The 15,732-nt window shown below is 36.1% G+C and overlaps 1 protein-coding gene across 1 annotated transcript; it reads left to right on the forward strand.

Moving 5' to 3' along the window:
* Nucleotides 1-8,787, forward strand: LOC133307690 (uncharacterized). Its single transcript, XM_061508241.1, has 5 exons — nucleotides 1-188; nucleotides 299-367; nucleotides 491-573; nucleotides 5,865-6,064; nucleotides 8,689-8,787. Exons 1-5 carry the CDS (start codon nucleotides 1-3, stop codon nucleotides 8,785-8,787), a joined length of 639 nt encoding a protein of 212 aa, XP_061364225.1.
* Nucleotides 8,788-15,732: the final 6,945 nt, after the last annotated feature.

The raw sequence follows: 15,732 nt of genomic DNA on the forward strand, positions 1-15,732 counted from the left end.
ATGGCGAATACAATCTTTACTCAAAAGGCTACTTGCTTAGCCGCAGGGTCATTCAGTGGATGTCAAGCTTCAAAGGTGGATCATCCAATTCATCATCTTAGATTCAACTCCAAGATCAAATATAATCGCTTCTCTCTTCCAGAACAGAACACGGGCTTTAGAATTCAAAATGAAGCTACAAGAAAGATGTAAGCATAACCTTATATTGTTAGTTTTATTGCAAATGCTTCTTCTTTAGGTTAGCTTCTTGGAAATCTAAGTCTTAGTTCGTAAGATAATTGCATATTCCATCACGCAGGAACATGGCTGTCTACGCTAGCATACCCCCAGAAGCCCCGTTTCCTGTTGATCCTTCTCCTGGTCATTGGTAACTCATCGTTTCCCAACCAAACTCTGATATCTGATATGTAACTTGTGTTTTCCCCCACCCCTTTTAGTCTAATCTGAATTTGCAATTGATGAAGATTTTTAAAAAGACATTCTCTAGCAGGAAAGTTTGGATCATTGGAACAATATTCACGATACTTCTGTCCTTTTCCAAGGGCAAGTGGGGACCTTTGTTGCAACTCAAAGGTAATAATTAATATAGATGTTAAAAAATGAATTCTCTATAAAGTGAATACTATTCATCATAGTCATACCTCTAAAGTGAGGTGTTTATATACAGATGGCCTTTAACAACTAAGCCACAAAATCAGGAAACTAATTCTACAAATATGCTAACCTCCTAACAGTAAGCAACAAATAAACAAATTCGTTCCTATCTCAAGAAACAACATTTCAATTTTAATTTCTATTTTTAACACTCCCCCTCAAGTTGGTTCATGGATATCTGTCATGCCCAACTTGTCAATAAGTTTTTTAAATACTCTTACAGAGACACCTTTTGTCAGGACATCTGCAAGCTGGTCTTCTGATCGAACATGAGGAATCTGGATCTCTTGATTATCTATCTTTTCTTTAATAAAATGCCTATCCACTTCAACGTGCTTAGTCCTATCATGCTGAACTGGATTGTGTGCAATTTCTACTGCAGCCTTGTTGTCACAGAAAAGTTTCATGGGCTGATTATATCTAATTCCTAAGTCAGCAAGTATGTTTCTGACCCATACTAACTCACAAATGCCATATGACATCCCTCTGAATTCTGCTTCTGCAGAAGATCTAGCCACTACCTTCTGTTTCTTGCTCCTCCATGTGACAAGATTTCCTTCTACAAAGGTGAAGTATCCCGAAGTTGACTGTCTAGTGGTCTTGTCCCCAGCCCAATCAGAGTCTGTATAACCTTCTATACAAGCTTCTTTATTCTTTGAGAATAGAAGACCCTTTCCTGGTGAACCCTTCAGATATTTGAGAATACGGTATACTGCCTTCATGTGTTCTTCACTGGGAGAGTGCATGAATCTGCTTACTACACTTACAGAGTAGGCAATGTCAGGTCTAGTGTGTGATAAATAAATCAGCTTTCCTACTAACCTTTGATATCTGCATTTATCCGTTTCAACTTGCTCAGGGTATATACCAAGAGAGTGATTCATCTCTATAGGAGTGTCGCTTGGTTTACATGCCATCATTCCAGTCTCAGATAAGATGTCCAGTGTATATTTTCTCTGACACATGAATATTCCTTGTTTAGACCTTGCAATTTCTATTCCGAGGAAGTATTTCAGTTCTCCTAGACTCTTCATTTCGAATTCAGCAGCAAGTTTCTTTTCTAGCAGTCTTATTTCTTCTAAATCATCTCCCGTTAGAACCATATCATCTACGTAGACAACAAGTATAGAAATTTTCCTTTCATTCTGTTTGATAAACAGTGTATGATCCGAGTTGCTCTGTCTATAGCCAAACTTCTTCATTGCAAGAGTAAGTCTTCCAAACCACGCTCTTGGTGATTGTTTAAGACCATATAATGCTTTGTTTAGCTTGCAGACTTTATTTTCCTTCGCTTTTACTCCTGGAGGGACTTCCATGTATACTTCTTCTTCTAAATTTCCGTTCAAGAAGGCATTTTTTACATCAAACTGCTTCAAGGGCCAATTTCGGTTGGCTGCTATTGATATTAAGATTCGGATGGTGTTAAGCTTGGCCACTGGAGCAAATGTGTCTTGATAGTCTATTCCATACTTCTGAGTGTATCCTTTCGCCACAAGTCTTGCTTTGTATCTATCAATACTTCCATCTGCCTTTAGCTTCACTGTGTATACCCATTTACATCCAATTGTCTTCTTTCCTTCTGGTAACTGAGTTAAACTCCAAGTTTTATTACTTTGAAGTGCCTCCATTTCGATGTTCATTGCTTCCTTCCACTTTGGATTGTCCAATGCTTCCTGCACATTGTTAGGAATAGCTACAGTAGACAATTGATCAATCATTAGAGCATATGATCCGGAGAGCCTATGGGATGATACAAAACTGCTAATGGGGTATTTGACTTTTGTACTCAGGTCTGGTTCATACAAGGTTCTGGGTATACCTTTATTTTGTCTTTCTGACCTTCTGACTTGTATTTCCGGAGTTAAATTTTGAGGACTAGAATTAGTAATTACCTCAGTGATACTTTCTGTTTGTTCTTCGGGGCTGTCCATAGCAGGAGATTCGGTTATGGGTGATAGACATGGTTGTCCTTCGGGTGTAGGAGTTGCTGCAGTGGTGGAATTTGCTGGTGTAGGAGGTTCTGTAATTTGTGTAGGTGGTATGGTTACTGGAAAGTAGAGTTCTTCTTCTCTGATCTGCTGAATCTCCCCCTGAGAAGAAGGATTGAGAACTCCCCCTGAATAGAAAGCCTCGGATTCCCTAAAAGATGCTTCAAGAGTGACATGTAATTTTTTGGAAATGGGATCATAACAACGGTAACCTTTTTGGAGATCAGAATAGCCTACAAAGATGCATCTTTTTGCACAAGGTTCAAGTTTATTTCGCAGTGGTTTAGGCACATGAATGTAGACAGTGCAACCGAAGACCCTAGGTTCTAAGGTGGTGACATGAGGAATAGAGAAATAGGATTCAAGTTTCTGTTGAGGGGTGAGAAAGTTCAGTGCACTGGATGGGGTTCGGTTGATGATGTAGGCAGCAGAGAGGACTGCCTCTCCCCAATAGGATGAGGGGACATTCATACCAAATAATGAGGCTCTCACCACTTCTAATAACTGTCTATTCTTTCTTTCGGCTAAACCATTCTGCTGAGGTGTATAGGTGCAAGATGTTTGGTGTTTGATTCCTTTAAGGATGAGAAAGTCAGAGAATGGTTTATTTTTGTACTCAAGGCCATTGTCTGATTGAAATATTTGGATAGAGCTATTAAATTGGTTTTGAACCATGCTATGAAATTGCTGAAACAGAGAAAAGACTTCAGTTTTATTTCGAAGAAGTGAAATCCAAACCATGCGAGTACATTCATCAATGAAAGATACATAATAATGAGAATGAGAGAGGGAGGGAACCTTAGAAGGTCCCCATACATCTGAATGAATAACTTGAAAAGGAATACAACTTTTATTAGGACTGGGATAATACGAAATGCGATGGCTTTTAGCCAGTTCACAGACAGAACACTTAAACAAGGATGGATTGCACCTAGAAAACAGATGTGGAAATAACTTTTTAAGGGAAATAAAGGAGAGATGTCCAAGCCGTGTATGCCAAAGCCAGATTTTGGACTTATTTGAATCCGAAATTGAAACTGCAGGAGGAGTGGAGTCAGAGATTCTGGTAGCAGAGGTCAGAGGCTCTGAATGGGGATCATGTGGGAGGTCCAAGAAGTAGAGGTTGCCATGTCTAACACCATAGCCAAGAGTCTCCTGTGTCCGGACGTCCTGAAACTCACAAAATGTGGGCCAAAAAATCACGGTACAGTGAAGTTGTGAAGTTAGTTGGCTTACAGAAATTAAATTGAAATCCAAAGAAGGGACCACGAGGACAGAATTAAGAGTAATAGATGGTGTCAAAGAAATGGTGCCCTGACCAGTGATGGGGGCAGAACCACCATTAGCAGTGGTAATGGTTGATTTATTACAAGGAGAGCATTGGCTCAAGGCAGAGGCATCGCGGATCATATGATCTGATGCTCCAGTATCAATAATCCATGCGCTATTACTAGAGTGAGCAGAGAAAGCAAAGGGATTACCTAAAATACCTGCGTAGACAGCATGAGCTTGAGGAGAGGCAGATGAGTCACCTTCGGATGAGGACTGCAGAGCTTTGGATGCAACTTTCCTTCGAGGCCTTTTGGTGAAGTCCCACCAATCGGGGTATCCAATTACTTCATAGCAGCGGGACTTAGAGTGTCCCGAATCACCACAGTGAGAGCAAATCAGTGGTTTTCCAGAAGAGAAATCTTTGCGAGACTTGGAAGAGGAATGCACCGTAGGAGAACGGGTGACCATGGCAGAGGAGTCTGGTGTGACAAGTGGACGGTTCATGGTGAGGCGTTGTTGATGTTCACGACGGAGGAACGCATAAGTGTTCTCAAGATCCAATTTTGGATCTTTACGAAGGATCTCACCGCGGGCTTGGTCGAACTCAGAATCCAGTCCGCTAAGAAATATGTAGACCCGCAGTCGTGCCATAGACGAGTGAGCTTGGGTTACTGCCGTGACCGTGGTTGCTGAGGATGCCACGCGGTGGTCAATCTCCTGGAAGATGGAGAGGAGATCGTTGTAGTAGGTGGAGAGAGGGCGGCCAAGCTGTTTAGTGGAGAACGAGCGTTGATGAAGCTCGAAGATGCAGGTTTCGTCCGCTCCGTCGTAGAAGGTGCGAAGGGCGGCATCCCAAATTTCGCTTGCAGATTCGAGTCGGATAAACCGTTGCATTAAGGGAGGGGTCATCGATTCAATTAGCCAACTCTTCACTCTCTTATTTTCGGTGACCCAGATGTCATATTGAGGGTCGGTGAGAGGAGGTTTCGCGGTAGCTCCGGTGAGATAGCCGGATTTGTTCCTAGCTCCAATACGCATGTCCATTAATTGGGACCAAAGGGGATAATTTGACTCATCAAGAATCACAGTGACTGGAAAGGAGGAAATATCTTGTTGGATGATGATATTTGGTGTCGGAGAAGGTGGAGGTGGTGGGGAAGGTGGCGGTGTTGGGGTGGAGTTGTCATCGCTGAGATTAGGGATTTCCATTGAAGAAGGAGAAGAGGATGTGGAGATACGATGCGGGTAACGAAGGAAACCGGGTCGGGTAAAAGATGTATATAATCAGCCCATGAAACTTTTCTGTGACAACAAGGCTGCAGTAGAAATTGCACACAATCCAGTTCAGCATGATAGGACTAAGCACGTTGAAGTGGATAGGCATTTTATTAAAGAAAAGATAGATAATCAAGAGATCCAGATTCCTCATGTTCGATCAGAAGACCAGCTTGCAGATGTCCTGACAAAAGGTGTCTCTGTAAGAGTATTTAAAAAACTTATTGACAAGTTGGGCATGACAGATATCCATGAACCAACTTGAGGGGGAGTGTTAAAAATAGAAAGGGAAAAAAATAAACAATGTGGTGCCTGGATCAATAATAAACTGATACCATGTTAAAAAATGAATTCTCTATAAAGTGAATACTATTCATCATAGTCATACCTCTAAAGTGAGGTGTTTATATACAGATGGCCTTTAACAACTAAGCCACAAAATCAGGAAACTAATTCTACAAATATGCTAACCTCCTAACAGTAAGCAACAAATAAACAAATTCGTTCCTATCTCAAGAAACAACATTTCAATTTTAATTTCTATTTTTAACAATAGAGAAGATCCATGTTAACCATAAAAAGAATGTGTTATTATTTGCATTAATCAGTTCCAAAATTTGCATTCATGTGTGATGACTGATGAGTTTTTTTCGCTTCTTTTCTTTTTTTGTGTAGAGAAAATCGATACAGTAATAGACGAAGCAGAACAGATAGCAGACGTTGTAGAAGAAGTGGCTGAGGGAGTGGAGAAGGTTGCAGAAGGGGCTGTCAAGAATATTCCTGAGGGAAAACTTCATGATACTGCTGAATTTGTTGAAAAAATTGCTGAAGATATAGACAAGCAAGCCAAAAATGCAGAAGATGCTTTAGAAAAGGTTTTAACTTTTAACTTCTATCCGAACAACTACTCCCTTATCTTTTTTTATCACAACTTTACCTAATGCCTTGTTTTATATTCTTTCATAAACCTCTAAAGCATCTATTCCGTAGCCGTAGGCTCTTATTTTACAAAATCAATGTGAATATAACTAATAGCCCATGTTAGCAGCATTGAACGTCTCAGCTGTTTAAACTACTAATGGCTTATGACTAGAAAAAGTGCCCATTAATTATTTAAAGTATGGGTGCACTTGATATATAGATCTGATAGTCACAACATTAAAATTATGGCGGGTTAGATAGATCTGAGGATGGATTATCTAATAGGTTTATATTCTATGATTTGACTTAGTCTTATAGTCACAATATTGAAATTTCCTATATATTGATAAGATAAACTTGGACATTAACTAGTATGCTAGAATTTGGAATCTCTATTATGTAATATTCAAGGCTCAAGTTGTCGCAAACTCAATTTTCAATCAAGATGCCTTGTTCAGGTTTCCTTCCTCCAAACCAATATAAGAATACCAACTTGCCTTTACCAAAAAGTAGAATACTAACGTGCTATAATTTACTTCTTGGTTATCACATCAGCTTAAATTATCTTTTGATGGGGTAGTTGTGAAAATATTTGTCCTTTAATAAATGTTAAGGATGTGAGCAATTTTAGTCCATTATTTGAATAAGATGTGATGCTGAATTTAGATAAAAACTGCTATTATTTACCTCTTCCTGGAAGATCAGTTGAAATAATCTTTTGAAGGGCAAATGGATACAAGAAGTGGCGAAATTTTGGTCCACGATAATTTGAATAAAAGGTGTTCTGAACCGGTTTTACCGGCTCAATATTATGAACCGGCTACTAAAGCCTATTTGGGGCTAAACTTGTAAACCCTTAAAGTGAGACAAATGGCTTTTTGACCCTTATAACCATTTATTAATAATTAATTATCAAATTGACCTTCATTATAAACTATTTCAAAAATTTAACCCCCTCAAAAAACATAACATCAATCTGCCCCTGTTTAACCGTTGACCAGCAAGCCTACCCGGGTACACCCCTCCCTACCTGGGTATTCACAAAATATCTGGGTAGGAAGAGGTGTACTCGGATATTGTTCTTGGCACCTGAAAAATTGTTTGAATTATTTACCCGGGTAAATCTCCAGTACACCCCACAGCTGGAAAATTGTTCTTGGCCCCTGTTTTTGCCCACCCCACTTTGGCACATTCTACTCTTCTTAGTCTTCCATCCACTTTGGTCGTCTCTTCACTTTCTTTGACCAGAAACAGCTGTACACCAACATTTGTCCTCTTGCAGCTTTGATTGGTCAAGCTTCTGAGCAGCAGAAGGAAAGATACGAGATAATGATTTACTATGACATGAACATGACACCGTAACTTCCGAAAGAAACTCAGTCACATAGGACAATGTTCCACCAGAAGCACATTACAGGTTAGCATGATATACTACCAATGATGCAATAGTAGCACCATCTCAACTGGCAATTCAAAAGCTTTATGTTTTTAGAAGGAAAAAATCTGCATCTAAATCCCTATTCTTGGTCTGGCCAAATTAAATCAGTGAACTTTTTATGACAATTGAGTCAAGTCAAATGTGGAGCAAGCATGTCAATTTGTCTCTGCGAAGAAGAAAGTAGGAACAACACCTATAGCCATATAAACAACGCATATTTGAATGTGTTGGAGATTTACCCGGGTACACCCTTACCTACCCGGGTAAATAATTCAAACAATTTTTCATGTGCCAAGAACAATACCCGGGTACACCTCTCCTTACCCGGGTATTTTTTGAATACCCGGGTAGGGAGGGGTGTACCCGGGTAGGCTTGCTGGTCAACGGTCAAACAGGGGGCAGATTGGTGTTATGTTTTTTGAGGGGGTTAAATTTTTGAAATAGTTTATAATGAAGGTCAATTTGATAATTAATTATTAATAAAGGGTTATAAGGATCAAAAAGCCTGACAAATACACTCTCTCTACACCATATTGCATCCCTTGAACTTGCGCTTCACATATGCAATTAAGGGCGCATTGCGTTGCGCTGCCTCACTTGTAGTGGTATCCGTAAGGACAAAAACGATTTGGCTCAAACATGACCTATTTCAGGGTCTCCACCCCTATAAATATCCTTCTATTATTGAAGAGATATTCTTCACATATTTCACTTTGTTGTTACTCTACCAGAGCCACCGTGCCTTCACATTTCCTCCAATCACAACAGTTTTTTTTTTTTAAGTTAACTCCACCACATTTACATATTTGAGTCGAGTTAGCTCCTCTCAGAGTATCTGCACAAACTCGACTCTTTGAGACGACTATGGACTAATTCGGAGTGCGAGACGAGGTAAGGATGAAAATATTTAAATTTTTCCAAAAAATGGCATGTGAAGACCGAACCAAAGACCTTTTTATCCACTTATTCAGCTCATTTACTCTCAACTGAGCTACCACCATTTGGTCCAATCACAATAGTTGTTGAGCTTAATTTCATACATCTAGTTCACACAATTATTATTACATTGACAGGAAAATAAATCTAACCCTAACACACAAATAGTTCAAGAGGCAATTATGAATTTACACAAAATTGCAGGTAGAAGACATGGAAAAGGAATTCGAGTCCTTTCTTGAATCAACTACTCATCAAGAAAAAACTATTGTCCCAACTACAGAAGCAAAAGATCAAAAGTAGAGAGGAAAACTCGGTTGTACATCAATGCAACATTTAATGTAATATTTAACATAATTTGGAACAGAAAAAGGGGAGAGGGAAAGTTCACTTATGTTTGTACTTTTTTATTTTATTTATTTTATTTTTATTTTTTGGTTTGTAATTTCAATATTAATTATAGCGGAGCTTGTAACTGATTTAACCGAAGATATCTCTTGATGATTTTATTCCCATGAGATCAACTAATTAGTCTTTCTGTGATCTATAAAACCTATATATAGACCGAATATAATATAAGACTAGCAAAATATTCAACGCATTAGACAAGTATATATTTTAAATTTAGGTCAAATTAAGTTCAAAAAAATTGTTTTGAACATATTTCGAATTGTAAGAAATGTGTGCATTATTAATTTAGGTATAATTTTAAAAATATAAATTAAAAGAATATGATTTTAAATTATAAATAAAACACTCATATTTAATTCAAAAGGATTTAATTTTAAATTTGAAAAAAAAAGTCAAGATTCGAGGATGACATATGCTAAATTTTGAAGAAGAAAAATTAAATGATTAAATCACTATCAAGACATTATATTCTAATTTAATATATAAATTTTAAAGATAGGCCCCACCATTTTTTATTTCTGCTAGAAATTTCAAACTTCTCTTGTAACGGAGAAGTTCAAAGCTCTTTATTTTATTATATAAATCTTACATGGAATATTGGAATAGGTAACCACTTTTTTTATTTTCTTATTTGGTCTTAGATAGTAAATAGATGCCAATAATATACAGATATTTTATCTAGAAATGGGAGGGGTGAATGTGAAATTTGGTCATAAATGTTACATTTACTTACAAAATAATTTATTAGTTATCTGAACTTATTACAACAACTAACCACTAATTATTATGCCAAAGTTTTCTTAGGAAATTTTTTTTAGAAAGACATGAAGAAATCTACCTACACATCAAATACACATTATTATAACAGAAGATGCTATATTTACTATTGAAAATTTTTACTATTCTTATTATTAAACTATTTATCGTTGATTTCTATCCATCTAACAATTATAATTTATTAAAAATTAATAATTAATTTCCAATAAACATGGATTTACGAAAGATGAGCTTGTCATTAATTTTCTTTTATCAAGTGATGAATAAAAGATAGAGAGTAGAAAGCGATGAAGTTCGAAAAAATAACAAGAAACTAAAATTCTCATGCCAGTGGACCACTAGTAGTGGTTATTGATTAAATACAACTTATGGATTCGATGTTATCCAGTTTCTTTTATTTTTTTAATGTCATTTAAAAGCATGCTCACACTCACGTACACACATAGGGATCTAAATGAGTTAGGCTGACCTACACATGCTTATGATCTAACTTATATTAGGTTAGATTTGACCTATTACAACAGGCCTAGGTTTTTTAAAAAATTTATTTAAAAAACAGGTCATAAGTTTTTTTTGTACATGTATCATATTATTTATTTTAAATAAAAAAAATAAAATTATTATTTTAATAATTTTGAATGATAAAGTAATGTTATTTTAGTTATTCTTTTAACTAGGGATGTTCGCGGTCTGGATTGGATCAGTTTTGGAAGCAAAACTCATCCAATCCAATCTCTTCGGATTGATCATGTAATCATCCATTCAGTTTAGATTTTTTTTCAAATCTGATCCGATCCAATCCAATTTTTTTCGGTTTGGATTGTATCGGTTTTCGGTTTTTTGAATATCCTAAAATTAGTTTCATGATTATTGTGGAAATAACATCTTTTGTATATATTGGCTTTGTAAAAAAAAAATATTTGAAATACAAAAATATCAGTAAACAATACTATAGTTGAAGAGACATGATTAAGTTTTTTTTTTTGGTTTAATTGATAAGTTAATGGGTCTTGAGTTTAAAAAATTTTGGGCTATGATTGGAGAAATGACAAGTAGGTAGAGGATAATTAATATATTGGATCGGTTTGGATTGGATCGGTTTTCAGCAACCCATCCGAAAATCGATCAAATCCAATTAAAATTTGCGGTTTTCTTTCGATTTTCGATTTTTTGGTTTATTCGGTTATCGGTTTTTCGGTTCGGTTTTCGCGGTTTGAATCGGTTTGGATCGGTTGATGAACACCCCTACTTTTAACAGAATAATATTTCTGAAGTTACTGAATATAAGTCATCTGCATTTACTTCCAAAAGGATGTCGTTTTGGGATTGAAAAATTAAATAATTTAATTATAAAGACTGTAATAGCTCTGAAATAAATTAAAATTGCAAAAACACCATGATTTCCGCCCCAAAAAGATGAATTAGGCTTACTGCAGATAACTTATTTGCAGTAACTGCAGAAAAAATGAACCCTTCTTTTAATTGTTGAATGTTTAATAGTCTTAAACAGCTAACAGGCCTAGGTCAAGATTTTTATTTTTTAAATATAAGTCATACCAAACTTGTAATTTGGGGCCTACACAGGCTAACATACTAGGCCAAACCCAATGTCTTTTATACAGGTCTAACCTATTTAAGCCAAAATCTAACCTAACCTAGCCTATTGGGTGTCCTAGAGACAATCTTATGATTAAATAAGGACATAGATGTAGACCTTTTTAATATTGTCGCAAATAAATAAAAGCACTCTTTATCTTGTTTCATAATTCTGTCTCGATATTAATGTTAATATATTATGAATAACTTGATAAACCCCGTGGAATAAAATAGGTATCTCTTGAGTATCTGTGATGAGATCACAATTATGAGGATTCAAGAATACCGGATGTTTATTCCTAATTTTATGTTCCTAGTCTAGAGATACTGAGAATGGGGTCAGTAATCTCGGGTAAGACTAGCACGACTTATCTACTTGTATATGGATACAAGATATAGACCTCATGTGCTACAGATATGGAGATGTCTTAGCTAAAGTCGTGGGTGGACCTATAAGGGTATAGCTCGCACTGAACAGACCCACAAAGAGACTCTATGAGGAACTCTTACAGAGAGTATCATTAGAGTAGTCTCTTTATATTTGGGTATGTCTTTCCTAAGACCAGAAGTTATTACATAGACTGTGTTCTAGAAGGCATGCTTTGATTGTGCACCTCGTCTGCCTGAGACATGGAGACTCATAGGTATACTGTTGGGCTTGTCCTGAAAGAACACAGGGCTAGGGTGATAAGCTGAAGGAATTCGTCAAATCTCTATGAGAGATTAGGTTATCTGTAAACCGGAGAAATCGGGATGACATTTACAGGGACTCGGGAATCTATGCATAGTAAAAGAGATCATGAGATGATCTGCCTTTAGAGTCTGTAAATTGAAGATTCCCTATTTCGAATAAAGCTTACCCTAAACTGCAGGGGTTGATACGCTTCCTTACCCTAGGTTTTATGGGAAGGTAACCGAAACGAAAGGAAATATATACGGCAACCAAATATGTGCAATAGGATGATCAAGTCACTAATCTAACTAGTTCTGGGGTAACAAAGCATTGCTAGTGCTCTGTGTTGTCATTAGATGGGTTGTGGGCTTATTGGGCACAAACCCATTTATGTCAGTGGCTATGTTGGACCTAATGGGTCACACACTAACACCTAATTGTCTAGATGCTCTAGCATTAATGGTATTGGGCCTAACAATTGTTATTAGCCCAAGAAGTAGTTTGGAACTCCACAGATAGGGTGGAGGGCGCATGGATCTAAGTAATGGGCTTGGATAGTCCAAGACATTACTAATTAATTTAATTAGTTAAATTAATTATCAAATGTTTAAATTTTGAATATTGAATTTGAATTTTGAAATTCGAATTTTGAAATTTGAATTTTGAATTTTGAATTTGAAATTTGAAATTTGAATTTTGAATTTTGAAATTTGAAATTGAATTTAGAATTTGAATTTAAAATTTAAGTGTTTGAAAGTTTGAATTCAAATGTTTGAAATTCGAATTTGAATTGGCTATGAAAAGTTGTTTCATAACAAAAGGATAAGATGAGATCTTGTTGGAACATATCAAGAGGAGATCTTTTGGACATAATCTAAGAAGATTGGGGATGCTGATTTGGCTGTTGGTTAGTCATCAGAATCAGCTCCAGAAGATACGATATGTTGGGAGAATATTTGAGTGATTTGATTCAAGTTTGAATGCAACTACTCAAATGTATCTGGTCATTATTTAGGCTATATGGGGCGCACCATATAACTGATTATATGATGATTTATGATCAAATATTTGATTAGGTTTTGAACCTAATATATCATAAAGATATGATAGGATGTTGTTGGCAAGATTTGATGAGATTTGATTTGCAACAAATCCTATTCTCTCTCTTTGATGGAGCGCCCTTTTGGAAGGGATTTTTATTGATTAAAAATCTGATTTGTTTTTAACAAATAGGCAGATATCCCTGCTATATGGGAGGCAGTGCAGTCACTGCAGCGTCAGCAGGGATCTATGCAGAGGAGAGCTAGATACTCTCAGAGCAGACAGATGGCTTTTCAGGATTATATGAGCGCACAGATGGTCGAGCTATGTCGCCAGCAGGACAGACAGGCATCACCATTCGCATATCCAGCATATGCTGGATCTGATGAGGAGGCCCCAGGCCCGACCACTGCTGATGATGCCACTGCTGCTGACACTGAGACGGCTGCTGCTGAGGATGATACAGTCTGCATTGATGATGCCACTGCTGCTGAGGATGATACAGTCCGCATTGATGATGCCACTGCTGCTGAGGCCAACCAGGAGGATGCAGGAGATGACGACACACCCACCACTGATATGGAGGAGGACTGATCTTCATATCAGTTTATCTATTTTCAGACTTTTATTTTTTTTATTATTTTGCTGTTTTTACTATTAGTCTAGTGCATGTTGATATGGAGGTATATTGAGACTGACCTGACATGACTGATATTTTTTGGATATATGACATGCTGACGTAGTTTCTTTATCTGTGACATGTGTGCAGAGTAGAGTATCATTTTTTCTGATATCTTGCTTAGGATTCTTTTTAGATTTAAATTTATTGCTGAGGACAACAAGATTTAAATCTGGGAATGGGTACCAACGCAATTTATCAGACCATAAACTTCACAAGGTCGGAAGGAGAAACTCATGATTACACGGAGTACACATAAATATCCAATTTACAAATGCAGTTTTTCAGGGGAGTTTCTTAATATTATTTTCATATTATAGTTCATTATTTTTTACATTATTTAGTATTAGTTTATTTTAGAATTATTTTGATTACATATTAGTTTATTTTAAGGTCTTCATATATATTAGTTAGTTTATTATTTAAGTTTTTCTTTTTAAATTAGTTTTAAGACTCCTTCCATCTTAGTCAATAAATAATTACTGGATCTTAAGAGATTTTCCATTGTGCTTGATATAAATGCATAATGAATAATTACATGAAATTGGTTGATAGTTGATATCAAGAGTATAATGATGTAAATAAAATTTATTTTCGTACATAAATGAGCGTCAGTCAAGCATGCTTCATAGTTCACTGGAATAAGAGAAGAATAACTAGAGTGATCAAAGAGAGAGTGGAAATAAGTCTCACATCCTTAGCCGTAAGCTTTTGAGCCTAAACAGAATTTTTTTTTTGTGGTGTGAACTTTACTGTTGAATCACTCTAGAACTTGTTTTGTTTCTCTTTGAAATGGTCTGTAGTATACAATTGTTGAAATGATAGAGGCAGTTCTTTTTAAAAGCTAGATAGCCAAATAGCCACCCTGAAGGTTTATTCTTAGATTAAGCCCTTTTGAGACGAGACATGTTTGTTCATTGACAGTACATTAAGAATAGCCATTCCATACACATCCTCACCTGAACTGATTAATTTTCAAAATTAAATGAGGAACTGGATAGGATTGAAACAAAAAGAGAAAATCAAACTCTAAGTGTATGGGAGAAAAAGGTGAAAAGAGGGAAATTGCCACAAAGTGGTGGAAAAAGGAAATGAAAAGAAAAAGGTTGAACTGTTTATCTGTACAAAAACAGAAAAAGAAAAACAAAAGGAAGAAGGAAAAGAAATAAAAGACTTTTATTATATGAATAAGTGGAAGAAGAAAAGAGGAGGAAAATAAGAGAAATCTGTTTACTATATGTTGAACAGTTAAACTAGTTCCTCTTTGAAGTTGAATTTTGATCAGTTATCTTAAGCCACTTACCCAGATGATTCCTTTCCTTTTACCTAAGCCACGTTACAACCTTAACAAAGACCTCTTGATTGACTTTGTACACTAGTAAGACTGTGGAGAGTGAGAATATAAACAAGCTTATGGTAGTGTTAATTCAGTGAAGTAAGAGTGAAACACATACCCTTAAACACTGAGTGTGAGTGAATAGATAAAAATCCAGTGAGAGGGTGTTGTGGAAATTAAATTGTACTACTCTTTCTTTTGAGAACGCATGTTAAGATTTTATGACTGGTGAATTTTGACTGTTTGCTTGAAATTGATGTGTCATTGATTTTTAATAAATCTGAATACTTTGATATCTCATTATTGATCAGTTTTCTGCCTGTTATTCATCAAGCATGACTAGCCGTCTCCAAACTTTCCCATAGTTTTATTCTAATTAATTGCTGAGGACAGCAATGTTCAAATCTGGGAATTGTTTGATAAACCTTTAGTTTATCTTATTTTATAGACTAAATTAATATAAAATATCAAGTTAAATAAGTCAAAAACTAGGGTTTAATATAATAATCATGAACATTATCTGAATTTTTGTTTAATAGAATCATCTTTGCTATTTTTTAGGGATTTGTTGACAAAAGGAGTCAAAGATGAAGATTGGATAAATAGAGATCACAACTAGAAAAGATGAGATCAAGAGATGATAGAAGAAGATCAAAAACAATAAGATTGAAGATCTTATCAAGTTGTTAGAAGTGGGAGCTTAAGCCCCCATTCAGAAGCTTAAGCTCCCTAAAA

The sequence above is a fragment of the Gastrolobium bilobum genome, unplaced genomic scaffold, assembly GCF_033153095.1.
Source record: "Gastrolobium bilobum isolate Gb01-03AN ecotype WA unplaced genomic scaffold, APGP_CSIRO_Gbil_v1 utg11339, whole genome shotgun sequence".
NCBI classification, from domain to species: domain Eukaryota; kingdom Viridiplantae; phylum Streptophyta; class Magnoliopsida; order Fabales; family Fabaceae; genus Gastrolobium; species Gastrolobium bilobum.